General features: G+C 44.6%; 1 protein-coding gene across 8 annotated transcripts in view; it reads left to right on the top strand.

The window, feature by feature from the left end:
- The window catches only part of fbxw7 (F-box and WD repeat domain containing 7), a 132261-nt gene that overhangs the window by 53936 nt on the left and 59591 nt on the right, over positions 1-18734 (top strand). Inside the window, exon 1 of one of the 8 annotated variants that reach the window (XM_042094166.1) lies at positions 17174-17608. The exons of the other annotated variants lie outside the window; for them this stretch is intronic. Within the exon in view, the coding sequence (XP_041950100.1) occupies positions 17384-17608 (225 nt within the window). The 5' untranslated portion in view covers positions 17174-17383. Of the gene's footprint in view, positions 1-17173; positions 17609-18734 lie in introns of those variants that run through there. 8 annotated transcript variants of the gene reach the window in all.

Below are 18734 nucleotides of genomic sequence, written 5' to 3'. Positions count from 1 at the left end.
TCATTTGAGCTAGATTTTACACTGATATGGCAAGATGGCAATATAAACACAGATAAACAATGGTATTAAATTGCAATAGCCTATAGATTAAATGTAATGGAATATTCAACTAAGGTAGACTGCCTTTGTTCACAGCGCTAAGCTATTTATGGTTACTGATATACTCCGAGTCTCTGGCCCTCTCTTAGAGCCAGGCATAGTGAGCTGGCCCTCGGAAGAAAAAGTTTGGGGACCACTGGCCTAGACTGTTCATTGTGTGATGCTCTGTCAGTGATCTGTGATGGATCAGTTCAGCAGATAAGCAGCTCATGCCCAAACCTTAATTTGCATAACTTGCCCTTGTCTTTCGCGGATATAAAGAGTAAAATTTGAATGCCCTGTCTAAAATTATTTGGGTAGCCAAACTGCAAGTCCTCCAGTTGGAATAAGAGGAAATGATTGTCTGTAGAGTGCACTATTACACCATAGTCAGGTGTCAGTGAAACTCCCGAGAAGAGTGTTGATCTAGAGCTAGTCAGCACTGATGAGGAGAACGACATTGATGTGTGTACTAGGTGGAGACGACCTTCTCCTTTCGCATGCATATGGTCGGCTTAAGAAATGGGATGGTGCTCATGGAGCTGTCAGAGGCCAGGCCCAGAGAGGAACAGATCAGCGTATGGCATGACTCTGACACCTGTCTGTTACACCAGTTAGATTATCACTGGAAAAGAGTCTTTAGAAAAGAGTGCAACCTTCTTAGCCGGTGCGCACCCACCTTTACTGAAGTGTTAACCCCAAAGTACTGTTGTCCATTTATTGTTCAATAGCGCCCTCTGCTGGTGGTAAAATACTGTTGCAAATAGAATAAATGGTGTATTGCACCCTTGAATGTGACATTTCAACCAATATCTGTTTCCCCAATACCAAAGACTTATGACGTCAGGGTTATGGATGTCGCTTGTGCTTTGGTCTTTGCCCCCATGGTGAGTCAGCAAGGCAGCTGGCATACTGCACTGGCATACTGTACACGTGCATCAGCTCAGTGGTCGCTGCCATCTGTTATAACAGAGTAATTAGATTTCCTGTTATGGATGCGTACAGAACTCCTTGAAGCTCCGCACGGTCAAGGCTCCCCGAATGTGGCGCTAGTGAGCGGGTCCGCCGCTGACCCACATATGCTGCTGCGCCGTGACCGGTGGCTGACATTTCAGACAAATGTTGCTGGTATATTTGATCCACGCGCTCTTGTTCGCTGCCGACGGCACCAGCGACGTATGCGACACAGAATGAGAAGGTGATGAATTCTGGGAGGCCCGTGGCAGCCAGGCTATTTCAGTGTGGAGTTGTGCGCGTAGCGAACTCTAATGAAGTTTCTGTAGGTGGCTGCTGCTTAAGATTAGATGGTGATTGCAGTGTGGGTGGTGGTGATTATGCTGTTGGTGGTTTGTTTGATTCTCAGTGTTGACTTTGTCAAGGACAGTGCTGACTGTCCCCACGCTACTCCAAACCAAGCTTGATTCCTATCGTACTTATGTCCTTCCTCAGAGTCGTTCTCAACTTAGCCGGTAGGACGATAATTAACGATGGAAAGTGACAAACACGCGTTCCACATAATGACCTCGAACCAAAGTGGCCCATCTCTACATGCCGTGAATCACAGGACCGCTCGGGCCACACCGAGAGAGGGAGAGAGAGGCAGAGAGAGAGAGGCAGAGAGAGAGAGGCAGAGAGAGAGAGGCAGAGAGAGAGAGGCAGAGAGAGAGAGATTTTATTGTATTTGTGATAGATGCAACAGATGTGCCCTCCTCCATTTTCCCAGTAGAGGCTCCGCTCATAATATGAGGGGTGTGTGTGTGAGTGTGAGTTCACACACGAGGCACGCTCAACTCACACCACCCCACACAAACACGCAGCACAGCCTGTGACTGGGGTTCAGGGGGCAGTCTCTTTTGCGGACTGTCCTTGTGTGGCCGCCCCGATCACAGGTTTGGAATGTGCCTCTCTTGCTGAGCCATGTGGCTCCCCTGCCTTTCCTGAACATGTGTGTGCTTGTGTGTGACTGTGCGACTCACACTGCCATTAACATGTAGCAAGGTGTGTGTGTGTGTGACTGTGTGTGTCTGTGCGCATATTTTCCCCCCTCTGTCTTTGTGCGACGGGCAACAGAGCAGATCGTGAACAGGGAGAGGGAGAAGGGGGAGTGAGCGAGTGAGAAAGGGAGGGAGGATGCTAGAGCGAAAATCATTTCCATCCTTTGCGCTCCACGGACAGCAGTGGAGTAGGCAGTGTCTCCCTCCTCAGCACAGCCCTGCAGTTCAGACGTGACCACAGGGCGAAGCCTAAGAGTGCACAGCCGCACACACACATTCTGCCAGCTATGGGGAACCGCACCATGAAGAAGGTGGCTCTTCTGTTGGTGAGTGGGGCAGAAGGACAGTGCGGTGGGGGTGATGTTTAAGGTGCCAGAGTCTGATGTGGCATGAGTGTGTTTACCAATACAGTGCCAGTGGTGACTAATTTTATAGCAAGTGCCAGGTTGAGTCTGAGGCGTTGCTGTCCTCTTACTTTGTCATCTGACTGTCAACTTTGGTGATGTCTGACTGTCTGTGTCCGTTGTTTTTGAATGGCCTGTGTATTTGAATGTCCTGTCCTGTGTCTTTGAGTGTGCGGTATGATTAGGCTACGTTTGTCTGACAATTGTCCAAAGGATGGGGGAGCACTTGAATCAGCCATAGCATAGAAAAACCTCTGAAAATTTGGAGGGATAGAAAAACCTCTGAACTTTTGGAGGGAAGTCTCTGAACTTCCGTATGAGGAATTGTGATTTAAAAAAACAAAAAAAAACAATTATGTCCTGTAGCCATTGACACTGATGTGAAAGCTCATTTTCAGGGGCTCAATTTCAGTTTTTAGAAGGCTTCCACGGGCAACCCCTCTCCTCCCAGATCCTTTGTTTGGACACATCTTTGTGATCACAGACAGGTGAAGAAGAGGATGCCGTAACTTGTCATGGGGCATGGCTCCGGCTGAGGCTCCCGGTTGGATAGTCCTCTCGGCTCCTCGGCTCTGCTCATTTGAACTCCTCAAAATGATGCACTTGTAGGGAGCTGTTGTCTCCGTGACTTTCTGCACAGATTCCTTGTCGTATTTTGGGCTGTAGCTTAGGGACTCAAAGTGATTAGATAATTTACCTCAGGAGGATTCCGCTCAATCTGTCAGCTAAATGGCACAGCCATGGTGGTTGTTTTTAGCTCGGTCTTGATGTCTGTAAAATTGTAGCATAAAGGTTTAACTTGGATGACTAATGAAAGCCGTCAGACCTAAAAAGGGTCGATCCTGCCCTTGGACAGGGTTGAGGTTTAACAACACTTTGACCTCTGACTTTGACCTCTGCCACTTAAACTTGCGCAACACTCTTCAGTGTTTCCTCTACGTTGATTTTAGCATGGCGAATTCATATGATTTAAACTGGCATAGCTTGGGTTTACATACAAGTTGGTTCAACATTGCAAACAACTCATCTATATTATATTTTACCATGTCTGTTTGCGGACCACTTGGGATAGCTTGTGGATCACCAGTGGTCCCCAGACCACACTTTGAGAAACACTGGTCTAAGCCATAGTAAAAAAGCCTAATTAGTCAAAGAGCCATTGTGTTGTGTGTAAATAGAGGTTAAGAAAACTATTCTATTCTAACGAAATTCCATTTTTTTCATGTAGCCTTGTAACCTTCTGATATTTTGGGGTGCGGATGGCCTGCCCCCACTGTTAAAAAAAAAAAAAAATCTAGAGGAAACACTGCTCTTCAACCCTGCTGCAGTGTCTGTCTCTTTGCATCCTAGCAACAGAAATATTTAATGAGATGACCCTGTTAGCCTGGGTTTGTGTGGGAAAATAACTGGGTCACTAACTTATCGGAGACTCTCCAAAACTGTTTCCAGAAAAAAAAAATATCCTCAGTTCTGGAGTAAAGGGATTGAAAATAGATCTTTTCATCATCAGTCAGCTAGGCTTTTTGACTTTTTTTTAAAGCTCTGTCTACACGTGCGCTCATGTTCAAATGTGTGGACCAGTACTTCACCATCTTGTCACACTTTTCATAATGTTATGGCAATCTGCTTTCATTGGTGCTAAAAGACGTGCAATACTGTGGGTTGTCATTGATGAATTTCTCAGCCACAAAATGCTGCTCTTTGAAGAGTACCTGTTGAAGAAAGATTTACTAATATCTCTCTCCATCGTCAGTATTCACCAGCAGAGGCTTCAGGCATGCAGTACAGGTGTGTGTGTGGTCTGCACCACCAGGTTGTCATTCCCTTGTTGAGGTGGTGAGACGTCTGTGTTGTCCAACAATGCCTGTTGGTGCCGTTGTGAGAAGCTCGTGTTAGTTTTAAGAAGCAGTGTTAAAAAAGCAAAGGCTTTTGAAATGTTTCACAGGGGTTGGGGAATTGCTGCCATTGAAAATTTACATAAAAGAACTGGGGGCAAAGTCTCTATACTGAGAATACATATTTGGAAACCAGCTTCAGCTGTGAAACCGCAGGCAATCTTTTGAAGGAAAGTCTCTGATTTGTTAATCCATCACTTTAAGTTCTGGAGGCTCCTACCAGCACTTTTCCCTATCCTTTGAAGAAAACATTTTGTGCTTCTGGATTCCCGGAGCTTTGTGAAGACAGATCAGAGTAAACTGTGACATGAACTAGGCTACTTCCACTCTCTACAGTAAAGCCCTAGAAGACAAAAATAAATGTTGTAAGAATGCATGAAAGCCATATAAGCATATTTGTGACATGATCTGGGCTCTCTAGATATTCTGGCTTTTTGATGTTTGGGTCATGATAGTCATGTATGTGAAATACTCACTGCTGTCCCCTCCTGGGTATTTCCATTTCTGTACAATGTGCAGAAATCTACCATGTGGTCGTGTTTCTTTTAGCAGTAGAAGTGTCATGCTGTAGACACAGGCTGAAAGCTGGCCTCGTATTTCCTTTCTGTGACACTGCCACACCCTGTCAAAGAATACCCTCGAAAACATGTGTTATGGCTTAGGGATGCCATTGACCAGACCTTACTCCCTCTGTGTGTGTGTGTGTCTGTGTGTGTGTGTGTAGGGTTATGCCCTTTAACAGCCATAATCTGGCAGACAATAGGGGGACACATTTAGCCGCTTTGAACACGGGGGACAAATGTGGTGGGTGTTGAGCAGCACACCTCTGGCCATCTCTCGGGCCTCTCTGACATGCCAGCGCATGTGTGAGCCTCAGGCTGAGCACGGCTGCATATCTCTTTGTATCTGAATGCTTGAATAGCTGTGTTGTTTGACAAAGAGAATGGGCGCCATACGTTGTGTTTGTGTGCATTACGTGTGTGTTGGCCACATTGTTTGGGTCCGTTTTGGACCTGGAACGACTCCAGACAATGTGCCGACACATCAATGCCAAGGCCCTTCCGGCCACGGGATGCCTGGTTTGATGCTCTGCACAATCTTTTTATAGGTCCAGCAGGCTGCTACACCTGTGGCTAGGAGGGGGCTTGCAACCTGCAGCCTGACTGAGTGTTAGTGGACTAAAGGTCTTATCCAGTTTCTCATGAAATAGAAAAAGGTGATGGATTTGGATCAGTCTTCAGGGTGTTTTGCCTCTGACTTGACTTACTCAAGCAAGTTTAGGTCGGATGATTAAAAATGTTTTCTATTCTGAAATGGAGAGGCTCAGTGCTCAAGGTTGCAGCTCAGTGTCTGGTATGATAGCAAGTCTGTAGCATTTCAGCACAATCTTCAGCTTTCCCCAGAGAGAGGCATTAACTTTATCAGGCTTATGAGTGCAAATAAACACATTTGACAGTCTCACCCTCCCTCTATCTTGATAGCTAGCACGCTAGCTAAATTGGGGTATACAAGCAGCTTGATAGAGCTATGATAGAGCTAAGTGAAAGATGTATTGATGAGCCCACCATCTCCAAATGAGAAGATTAATGAGTCGTCTGGTTTGAATGTTTCAAATAGGGTCACTGTATGTCTGTTTGCTTTTAATGAGTGTGCTTTGGCAATTTCACTTGGTTGAGAACATGAATATTCAGCATGTCTCTTAGTACATTTTCAAGTCTTTCACCTTGCTGTTTGGGTTGTGTGGCATCGAAAAGCACTAATGTGTTATGCCTAATCTCGTCCTGACAAGTTTTTTTGGCGCCTTTTGGCTTTTTCTATTTAGGCTGTAGCCATATTTGATTAAACGTGTTCATCTGTAAACCGAAGCATGAATACTGCTCTTTTGTGTACTGTTGGTATAGTTACTGTCTGATGCCTCAGTATCAAAAGTAGCACATCCTATCCCTGTGTAGCGCTACTCGTTTGGTATAGTATAGTTACTGATGGCTCAGTATCAAAAGTAGCACATCCTATCCCTGTGTAGCACTACTCTTATGGTATTACTGATGGCTCAGGAGCACATCCTATCTCTGTGTAGCGCTACTCTTCTGGGGTTTGTTTTGTTTTGCTCGCCTCTCCATCAGTGCCTAATTAAGACACGGAGGGCATGCTGTGAGAACTCTGTGGTCAATCGTTGTCTCTAATCAGTCTCTGATGCACTACGACCAGGACGCAGCATTTCCCCTTGGGCGTGCAGGAAAAGGAAGTAGCCGTTCTGGTTTTCTGCACAGTGGGTGAGAAGAGGAAGTGGTGTCGGGGCAGACAGGGCACTAATCCCTGTCCTGTTGATCACGGAATGGGCATTAGCTCTAATGAGAGACACTGAGCTAGCCTCACTCCTCTCTCCCTCACAGCAGAGCTGTGCAAACCCAACACCTGTCTGCCTTCCCTGCTCCCGGGCCCGCCGCCTCTGTGTCGCTGTTCCACTGTCGGAGCTCTCGCCTACTGATCAGCAGCGCTCTCATTAGCTGCAGAATTAGCGGCCCACACGGATCGGTCATTTGATGGCTAAGTGGCTTAAAGGCAGCAGTAACATGTAGTATTAAAGAGCAGAGTATGTATTCTCCTCCCGGCCCACATCCAGCGCCTCTTGGAATGGGACCTCCAGCTGAGGTTGGCTGATTTGTAGCTCCACGGCACAAAAGGGGCCGCTCTGCCTTTTGATTTGTAGCCACGACCTCATTTCCTGGCTCCAGCACTCTCCACTCTCTAATAGGCCAGTGCCCTTGCAGACCCTCTTGGCAGTGGTTGTCTCACTTTTCCTTTGGCTGCTGATGGCTTATGAGTGAAGGCGCGTTCCCTGTGCTTCTCTGGCTATGCATGTGCTCATGGTGGCTTCCCTGGCGTGGTGAGCGAAACCAGGCCCCTCTGCGTCTCCGGCACATCTGCTGTATAGGCAGCATGTAGCATCACTTCACAGGCTGGTGGATAAATCTTTCATCATGGCTTAATTAAGAAGGCCTTCTCTGTGGCGGCGCGGGTTCCCTGGAGCCTGCAGGCCCAGCTTCAAGGCTGGGAGTCCCTTGCCAGGGCCAACTCCCCAGCCCAGCTGCCTGCCTACTGCTCCTGTTGCCCAGCCTCCATACTATCGAATATAGCACAGTGATTCTGAGAGAAGACGTCACTGTACTACTGTGTCAAAATGTCTCCTTACCTGCATATGTCGAAAACGTTGTCAAGCCGGTGTCCTGGCTAAATTTACAACCTGGCTCATTCAATCTGGCCCCCTGATCATCCCCTACTCTAATTGGCTCAATCACTTCCTCACTCTCCACCTCAAGCTGGTGTGTGATGAGTGTTCTGGCGCATAATGGCTGCCGTGCATCACCCAGGTGGGTGCTGCACATTGGTGGTGGTTAGTGAGGTCCCCCTTTCCATGTGAAGCGCTTTGAGTGTTGAGAAAAGCAGTATATAAATGTAACGTGGTGGTGTTGTTGTTGTTGTCAATGAAACAAACTGTGAATCTGGTTGGTGCTGTTCTTTGACTGTGCCACCTGCTAGATTTGGATTCCTACACTGAGTGGTACACTACACGGTGTTTGGGGAGCAGTTGTGGACATGTGTGTCAGTGTGCTGAAGTCAGCCCCAGCACTCTCACGGCTGTCTCTGGAATCCTAAGTGCTTGAAGTGAACCATGGGGGAATGTCTTTGGCATCTTTGTACTTCAAGCATGGACACAAATGTATAGGCCTTACCCTTGCCCAGTGTGAGTAGATGTGTGGGTACACTTTCCCCCACTAGCTCCATCCACTCCATATGAAAACATTGTTGGCAATTTGCACAAGCAGTCAAGTTTGGTCCATGTGTTTAGTTTGCTTTGTGCGTTTTGCTGATTGCAAGGAAAATATTTCTTCTATTATCAGTGTGTAACTGTGTGTGATGCTAGAACTTTTGATGTAAAGCTTCACTTTTGAGGCACCTGCAGGTCTTAAAGTTGCATAGCTTATTCTGCGATGGAAAATCTGTAAAGCATCTTCAGTATACCAGTATGTTGTCATTCCACTTTCACACAGTGGCAGTGCCTGAGATTCACAAGTAGATGATTACGTGCATACATTCATGTTTCTAGGTGTTATTTGTAAATAAGCCTTCGGTCCTCGTTAAAGCCTTGTTAAAAATGACTGCCAATGAGGCATTGATAATTGCTGCCGCTGGTGTCTCTGACCAATGGTGTTTTGTGACCTGGCCTGCAGGCTTGTCGGATGATTTAGCGATTGTTCGCGCGGAAGGTGAGGGTGACTGCGCTACATTTGGTGGGCAGGCTCTGACTCGTGGTATGGCAGATGACCACTGAAGTTTGGCTCTTTTAACAGGCGGCTCAGACACCTCACTCACTTCATTATGGAAGAATATTTCTGAGGTTTGTTAATTGTTTGCTCTGTTTCTGTAATGGATCAAAGTTTGTCCAGGCCTTTTCTTAGTTTGAGGCAGGTTACATTAAATTGGCAAGACTCAAATAATCATCATCCATAAGCATGATCCTCTTTTCTATTCACCTGGCCATAAGCTCGTCTTTGATGGCTCTTCACTGTGGAAATGGCTGGTTGAGAATGGTGAACCAATGGGTAGTTGTTGTATGCTGGTTTGAGAGAGAGGGAGAGAGGGAGAGCTTGAGCTCTGTGTGTGTGTGTGTGTGTGTGTGTGTGTGTGTGATATGCATGGATGTTTGTACGTGAACTGTGAGCAACAGTGTATCATGCACACACACACACTATCATGCACATACCTGTGAAAGGTGATATTTGCCAAACTCTGCCAGAATAGTGCAGTCACCAGAAGGAAGAGGCAAACAAACACACACACAGCCTGATACATTGCCATTATCATGCAGCCACTTGCCTCCTCCCACACACTCATTCCCACACACACACACACACACACACACACACACACACACACACACAAACGCACATCTGCCCATTTGTGCGTGAATTCAGTACCCCCTCTGTGCAGGGACGCGGTGGCATCCTCGCTCACCCAGCATGTGGTCAGAAAGCGTAACACTCGTCGCTGTGTGGCAGAGGCAGGTGTGCTCGCCGGCCGCTGGCACGGCACCTCACTGCTCCAGCGGCACCGTGATGCTGGTGTGCTCCGCGCCGCCGCCTCTGCTGTGTGGGAGTGATGAGTGGGTCACGCAGCTTTCCTCTGCCTCTGTGCACACAGCCACGCAGCCAGCCAGACCTGCTCACACTCTTCAGAGACTCTCCCTTGGAAGAAACCCCCGTTACCCAGCTGTTGCTATGCAACCTTGTGACTGTTGCAGAGACATGGTGGAGAGCGAGAGGGAGGGAGACAGGAGTGAGGAGGCTGAGGTGAAATGGAACAGAAATGAGTCTTGGACATCACTCAACAACACTGGTGATCAACTCCCTTTTAGCTATAGGCTAGCTGGTGTAACCCACTTCCAGTGAATTAAGCTAAGCTAGGCTACCATGTCAGACTGGGTTATCGCACACACTAAGAAGAGTATCCTTCTCTCTAACTGTGAGGTCGACAGCAAATAAGCTCATTACCCAAAAGTTTGGCGTGTTGCTTTTAAGAGCCAAAAATATGAAAAAAGAAAAAAAAAAAACATTATTTGGGATCAATTTCAATTGAACAGTATTTGTTGATTATTTATAACAGTATTTATTGATTTCAATTCTCAATCCAGACACACCACTCTAATAAAACCCATAACTGAGGAGGGAGTTGCCTACTCCTTACCACAAAAAAGTTCTGCATGCATCCACCGGAGGGCACCAGTGACCCGACAGGTGCTTTAGTTTGGTCCTCTTTCTTCACCTTCTCTGGAATAGCTGTCCTCCTTCCTGCTCCTCTTCCTGGTCCGTGATTGTCTCAAACACAACTGACCCTGCATCAGTTAGTGCAGACGTTAAGTACCGAAGCAGAAGCCGGAGAAATGGAGGGCCGGCTGCTGCCCCTGCAGCTGTTCCTTCCGCCCAGGAGCTCAATCCCAGGCTTCCTCTTTAACGAGCCGTTTCCCATCTGCTGCTGGGCTTCTGCCAGCCTGAACACAGTGGCCACCAGAATGTGCCAAACCACGGAGCTGGTGAGATGGCAGGCGGCAGGCCTGACCCCCGGAACACATGAACGTCTTTTCTTGACTGTAGATTGGCATTGTACAGACGCCATGGATGTCCAGTCAGTGTTCCTCTGCCTTTGGTCACCCGTGCATGAGGGGTATATTTAGAATGCAGGGAAATTCCTCACTGTCCATTGCATCTGGCCTTGTTGAACTGTGGGCTGCACTAGGCAGCATTGTTGTAGACGACCATGGATTACACTGGCACATGTCTGCCTGCCCCATTGTCTGCTGTAGACTGTTTGGCGTTTATGTGTATGGGGGGCATGCAAGTGTGTGTTGCTGCAAGCATTAGGGCAATTATTAGATGGAGCCAGAGCTGTGCATTTTTAAGTCTCGCCCCACTAAGGCATCTATTATGTCTGACTGTCCAACTTTCCACAGCTGAAGAATGCACCAACTGAATAACAGCAACTCATTTTCTGTTGCCGCAGTGATGTTCAGGTCCCAAAGAAAAACTTATTTAGGAATATTTCTCCCCTAAGCGACCCCAGCATAAAAGATTCATTGCCACTTGAAATTTTAATCTCCCTTGCTCAGGTTACCCTTGCAAATGAGTTGTCTGTAGAGCTTTGTGTTGTGTGTCTGTAGAGATGTGTGTGTGTGTGTGTGCTTGAGCTTAAGAGCCTCTAGTGTTCTTTGGGGGAGTATGTGGCTATCACTGCTAAATTGTGTGTCTGTGTGTGTTTGACATTGAGAGGCAAAGAGAGAGAGAGAGAGCCTTGTGGACATGCTGCTTAATGACAAAACGTAACCAGTTTTAAAACTCATTGTTTGCATACTATGGATTCCTCGAAAACTGGAATTCAGTTATAAAAGGAGAATGAAAGTACCTAATGAAAGTACCTAAAGACGAACGAACGAATGAACGAAAGGGCTCAGATTGAAAATGCCAGAATTCTCCATTAACCTTGAGATCTCATCAATAAGAACACAATGCAGACTTAGTGTAGGTGGCCTGCTTTTTCCTCAGACAAGTTTTGTTTTGAGAGTTGGCTTTAAAGGGACACCAGGCAAGCCTGATGCTTTTTCTCTACAAAACTCCCCCTCGCTCGGTCTGAAGCTCTTTTCCTTTTCTTTGCGTCTTCCGTCAAGGGTTTTCGCTGCTTCTTCGCTGGCTCTGCCATTATACACACATTTGCAACAATCTCTAGCGTTTCGTTAGCCTGCCTCTGTGCTGTAAACTGATCCTGCTTCGGTCGGCGGGTAGGATACACCGAACTTGCAAGTGGGATATTCTTCCTACAGGCAGTAGGGGCGGGCGAGAGAGCCTTCATTCGCCCCGCAATGAGTCATTTAACCATATACCGACTTACGAAGATGATTAATTAACACGAAAACGATGCCTGGTGTCCCTTTTAACCTGGCCTCAACTTCATGTATCTCGGCTCATTTTCTTTCACTGAGATACAGTAACAGTCTGGCCACAGTCAATGCACCACCGTCTCCCTCAGCCAACAGGGGAGCCAACCAATCGGCATCAAGAGTGGATGGCATTCAAAATCAAAAGTGGTAGAGTTAGTGTTGGAGGAAGAAGCAATGAAACAACATTATCCACACTAGTAAACATCAAATAATTGTAACCGGAAGAATGTGTAAATGTATACAGCAATGTTAATACATTGTTTCCTTAATGCTGATGTGGTTAATGCTGATGTGGTTAATGCTGATGTGGTTAATGCTGATGTGGTTTATAATTATTTGCACAGGTTAGTGCTGGAGTAGGAAGTAATGTTGGTTAGGCTGGATCAATGATTTTGCCGATTGCGATGCTACCATTGGAAACGTATCCCAATAGATCGTCCCCAGACCCTGTTCATGAAAGTGAATGGGTTTGGTGATATCAGACTTGGCTTGAACTCCCAATTTGGAGAACACAGAGTGAGGGAGATTAGTCACTGATGAGCTATAGGCAGAGCAGAGGATAGTAGCCCAGAGGACAGTCAGACAGTCAGAGAGGCCCATTCACTCACCCAGCTGGGGAGCTGTGAGGAGAACTTGGTTCTTTATTAACAACAAACTGTGTCTGTGTGTGGTCTGGGCTTCGTTAAAATCCCAGAGCAATCCATCAGAGTGTGGTCTTTGGAGGGCTTTTTGTTGCTTGCCCTGCACAGTATACTGTTGTGTGTACTGGGGTTGTCCTAGCAATTGGCAGAACTTATCCAGATGTGTACATAAGCAATTGTGTTGTTATGGCTACAGATACAGATTTGCATTTGTTTGTAGAGAACTTGGTTGGCGTCACCGAAAGTAGAATGCAGTTTGATGATGACTATGATGACTATGCAATATGATGTATTTTATCATGCACTTCTAAGGGGGAGAAGGGGATGCTTACCATTTTGGAGAAGGGGAAGCTTACCATGTTGTAGTCATGATTTAAATCTCTCAGGCAATCTGCATTAAAGATGACATGGATGAATGGAAGATTTTACCTTTTACCTCTCATGTTAACATAAAAGGTATGAAACTTTAGTCTGTCAAAAACATGCTAAGATGCTATTATTAGTCCATTTACAACCCTACAATTAAGCTGGGGAATAAAATAGCCCACTTTAGCAGATAACTAGCACCCCCTCATGTTTATCTGGTACCCACATGAATAATTAAGTCAGCTTTATGCTGATTGGCTGGGTGGTTTCCTCTGTCCAGTAGAAAGTGTTTACTGAATGTGTTGAGTGCCAGTGGGCTCAGGGGGACATGGCCCTTGACCTTTAGTCTTCCCGACTCCTTCCAGTTATACCATGCCTTACTACCCTGTGGGAGAAACCGTTTGTTGCCTGTAGAAAGTGTGTGTGTGTGTGTCCACAGTTTGTCTTCAGTCAGTTTTATCTTGGTTGAGTTGACATTTTAGCTCCCACTCCAAGTTAAACCGTTGGCCTGTGTTCAGGAATTGGCATTATGACATCCTAATGTTATTGGGTCCGTGTTCAGAACACTGGTGATATGGGGTCTACTTGGTAAAAAAAAGAAGTCAGTTTGGCATGCAGGAGGCTTTGGCCTGCAATCCATGGGACCTCAGGTTAAACCCCTAGGATATCTGGCATTCCCTCCAATTAACCAGGACTGATCATGTTATCAGACTAGGGCTCAGCTATGCACGTCCAGCACATAGTTCTGTATCTTGGGATTAGTGAAAAAGCTGATGGGGACCTTCCTATGGTAAGATCGTTTTACTCTGCCTCTCCTGGATGATCACTAAACTGAAGGAACTGGTCAGATGTGCCTAGAGGACACAAATTTTGTTTTGTTGCTCTAGTAAATTCAATCATTCTGCTTTCTAAACTGCATTCTGCTACATAGCTGATGCCGATCTTACATGTAGTAATGGGTGGTATGACTGTGTTGACCACTGTTAATATGCATGCAGAAATGATCACCTACAGCCACAAATAAATTAGAAACTCACACTATTCTGATGACTGCTAGAATGTTCTCATTGGCTGTTTGATTGGTCATAGAAGGCACATGTGAGTAGAGGACCATCACATCTGCTAGCTGACTGATTGCTTTTGGGTCATTCAGGGGTAAATGAGAAGGTTGTTGCTGCACCTTCTCAGATTTTGTACAGACATTGTGTGCACCATGAATGGGTCCCAAGTAGGGCTGTCAAAATAACTGATTAATTTCGATTAATTAATTTGAGAAAAAATAACTGATTAAAAAAATTAGTGCAGATTAATCGATTCCGTATGACTTTTGACCCCGAGCCATTCTAGTCAGTAAAAATTAGACTGTAAAATGAAGGAGAGAGAAGAAAACGTGCTGCCTGGATCATTGATTGGAACATTTACTTTTAAAAAATGGCCTGATGTTGTTGATAAAAAAAATAAAGTGTTGAAAATAAAGTCCTTTGCAATGTCTGCAGCAAGGAATTTGCATATCACCGGAGTTCATCAACTCTATAGTCGCACATCAAGAAATAAGTGTTGACATTGAGGGGAGTGTTTTCATCATTTTCATTGTGTCCCCTAGGTTATATCTGTGGCCTGAAATGCCTTGTATGTGAAAAAAAAAACTTCTTCCCGAAGCACATTTGAATTTATTTCCTTAGCATATTAGGTCATATCATAGATTATTATGCCAATTATTTGAACAGTGAAAATAATAATAAAAGAGTTTTTGAACTTTAATGTCACTAATGCTGATTATTCAATGATTCATTTGAATTTAAATATTTAAAATACTTTCACAGCAAAAATTATATATGCGATTCATTTAGATTAATTAATCACAGAGTATGTAATTAATTAGATTAATTTTTTTAATCGATTGATAGCCCTAGTCCCAAGACCAAGGCCTGTAGAAAAACGCATATTTTTGAAGCCATGTTTGGCCATTAGTATCCTGGAAAGTATAATTCATAGTGAGCCCAAACTTTGTTGGATGGAAGACACATTTTCAGGATGACTGAACCATTAAAAGTTTATGCGGCATGCTCACTGATTTTATTTAAGGTCCAATATTCGGGGAAAAAAGTGCAAAGAGTGACATTAAGGGTAGTATAAACTTTATCCTTAATATCGTCATGTTCATATGTTGTGGAGACCGGCAATGTAATGAAGTGTTGTATTTGCTAACTTATTACTGGATTATGTCATATGGGTACGAAACATGACTTTAAAATATCCTCGAATATCACTCTTTGTGCTTTGTTCCAAATCCAGGGCCTTATATAAATGAATCAGTAAAGTACAGTACAGTGAAGTAAAGTAAATAAGAGGTTAAAAAATGAAAACATTGGAATTGGACAAAGTGAACTAAACATTATGTAGACAAACTGTGAGTAAAAACTGAGACTATTTTCCTGGATTCTGTCTGACTTTAATTCTTTAGTCATAATTTTCTAGAATTGAGGCTTGGCTTACAGTACATATTTAAGTGCCATATGGAAGCCGATTCATTTTAATTTTCCTTGTTTTTGACTGAAAAAACCTTTCTGAAATGTCAAACTGATAGTAAAGTATCTGTCTTTGTTTTGTGGGAAGAATACCAAAACAAACTTGGCCTACTCGAGCTCCAGTTCAATGCCTAAATGTAGGTATGTCTTAGAGCAGGGGTATTCAATTAATCTTCAGCAAGGTCCAGTTACGGAAAATTTCTTCAAGCAAAGGTCCGGAGTGTGTATGTATGTGTGTGTATATATATGCGTGTGTGTGTGTGTGTGTATATATGTATGTGTATATATATATATATATATATATATATATATATATATATATATATATATATATATATATATATATATATATATATATATATATATATATATATATGGTGTATGTATGTATGTATGTATGTATGTATGTATATATATATATATATATATATATATATATATATATATATATATATATATATATATATATATGGATGGAGCCTAGTTGTAGGCCTAGGCCTAATGTTTAATGTGAAATAAAATAAGTAGCCTGAAAGGCAACATTCGAAATGAGAAGAAATAAGGGTAATTGGGGAGAAAAACTGAGTAGCCTTTTTAAAGATCTTAACGTGAACTTAAAATAAAATTTGAGCTGTGACAAGGATGGATATTCCACAGCTGGTTCCTTAAACCCATTAATCAGCAAGTTTAATTTCATTTTTTAATTTTTTTTTATGTTGACCCAAAATTCTGGAAACCCAGGAACATCACGTTGTTTGTTGTTGTCCGGGTCCGGATAGGATCACGTCAGGGTCCAGACTCGGACCGCGGTCCACCATTTGGTGACTCCTGTCTTAGAGTTAAAGACTGACTGGAATTTCACAGTACACGTGAACTACTTCCATAGCATTCAATCTCTCTCTCTCTCTCTCTCTCTCTCTCTCTCTCTCTCTCTCTCTCTCTCTCTCTCTCTCTGTCTCTCCCTCTCTCTCTCTCTCTCTCTCTCTCTCTCTCTCTCTCTCTCTCTCTCTCTCTCTCTCTCTCTCTCTCTCTCTCTCTCTCTCTCTCGCACTCTCACTCTCCCCGGCTTGCTCACTAGCATTTGCTACCTCTATATTAAGACGCTCCATGCTCAGCATGTTTGTCCCATAGACGCAAGAGATTGACGCACAACTTCAGAGTGGAGCGCCTGCCGTGGCCCTGCTGAGCTGGGGCTGGCGGAGGGTGAGAGGTGTGAAAGAGAGCCCATTCATCCAGACACATGGGCAAAGGGAGCCTTGTTGAAGCAGTCCTGTTATGCATTGGGACACCTGTCCCTTGGGTGATTTGGTCTAGCCCTAAATAAACCCATGCCTGGCTCTTAGATGTGCGGAAGGTATGACAGGAATGCTATGGAAAGCTGACTAAAGGTTCAGTTAAATGAATATTGATGTTGTGACTATTTTGTCAATTGCGGGAGAATGGGAGAATCAAACCTCACTTTGATGTGTTTGCTATGCTACAGTGGCCTGTAGGGAAGGTGATTTTGGTCATTTCTACTGGCCTAGCAGGATCTGCTCTTACCTCCCGAGTTGCTAAGGGGAGGGGTCAGGGTGCCAGAGGAAGCTGCAGGGGTGACATGTGCATCCACATTCCTCTGATTTAGAGCTGGGTCCATGTGTGACTCGGCAAGGGGGACGGAGAGGACTCCCACCTCCACCACCACCCCGGCCCTCCACAGGCATGGCAGCAGCTGTTTAGCCTGGCAGACGCAGTGGTGACATCACACTCCTGGATATTTTAAAGGGGCCAGCATGGCTGAGGAGGTTGACTTGCAGTGGACACTCAAAGCAGAACAACACTGAGAACTGCTGTCTACAACTAGGCGCCCAGAGGTCTCCAAGAACGAGCCCCTCACTGCTTTTACTCAGACCAAGTGGTTTGGTGCTTCTGCACTCTGAACCCTTCTGCACTCTGAACACCCTTCCGAGTTATTCTCTGGGATATGACCTACTAGCCTTGTGCTGGCAATGCTTCTGCATTGCCCTATCCCCCACTTTGCGTCCTCCAGCTCCCGAAGGAAGATGCCTAAAGCTTCAAGCAAAGAGAAAGCCCCCCAGGCACCTTCGGAGTGTCAGGCTTTGGACTTGGTCGACCCCGTGGAGGTGACCAAAGCAACCCTGCCTCCACAGAAGGTGCTCAAGATCTTTAGAATCAATATAATCACCCATGGACTCCCTTTCTGTCGTAGGCAGGTGAGTCATGACCTTGGGATTCCTGGTGACTGTTGTGGTGGGAGTTTATATTCAGCCTAATTACTAAGCCATTGAAACATTGAGTCTGTCTTGCTGAAATGCTCGTACACATTTATGAGATTTTGGTAGAGTTACATCATCATTACATACCAGTACTTTTACACATTTTAAATAGAAACACAATGCATCATAAAGTCTTAAAAGTAGAAGTGGCTTGTGAAGGCAAAAAATAAAGGTACAGTAGCTTAAGAGAGGAGATGGTATTTCAACTCCTAAGATATTCTCAAAGAACAGTTAAGGTTATGTACAGTATAACTCTGTTGTTGGCTTAGACTTTCATATATCATGTCATTGCTCATATTGGGATTCCCATAATGTGTCAGGTCTTGTGTAATGGATATGCAAAATAAAATACAGCAACACTCATCATAAGAAAGAATGAGAAGTGTTGATTAAAATGATATAGTGTTTATTTCAGTATCAATATCAGTCATGTTGCAGTGTTTGTGTGGGCTGTGGAGTGGTTGTGGGACCTATATTTGCCAACTAAACCGTTACTATACATAAAGACTAAACAAGAAATGTTTTATGCCAAGCAATTTGGTTTATAACATTATCTGCCATACATTTCAAACTCTTTAAATAGGCCTGTCATTGTTGAGAATGCAGCCCCATTGAAAATGCTCCTAGATGTCGAGAAGAACACTGTGGATATGGGTAGATGGTATTTCTTTGCGACATTACAGTTAAACTCCAATAAGCACTGGCAGGAGATGCAGATTGTCTGCGCATGCGTTTGTGGCCCAGACTTCCCAATGCGGCCTCTAAGACCCCAACCCGTGACCTTAAAAAGGCTACATGCAAACTTCCTATTTATAGTGCCTGTATAGAGAAAGGCACATAGCGAAATGCATTGATCATCGCGGGAAATAGGTGTACTGAATAGTCTGAATAGTCCCGAGAATTTACAAAAGTGGGTGTGGTTGAAGCAGGAATGGTTGCAGAGAAGTCTTTCTCTTGTGAGCATCAAGCGCAGTGATGTTAACATTTCGTTTGGGACGTGAATGCAATGTTACACCTCGACAACTGGTCCAAGGCTTATGATACTACCAGTATCCTGAACCTA

Source organism: Alosa sapidissima, chromosome 1 (assembly GCF_018492685.1).
Source record: "Alosa sapidissima isolate fAloSap1 chromosome 1, fAloSap1.pri, whole genome shotgun sequence".
In the NCBI taxonomy this organism is placed as follows: Eukaryota; Metazoa; Chordata; class Actinopteri; order Clupeiformes; family Clupeidae; genus Alosa; species Alosa sapidissima.
This window is presented reverse-complemented; position numbering and strand designations above follow the sequence as displayed.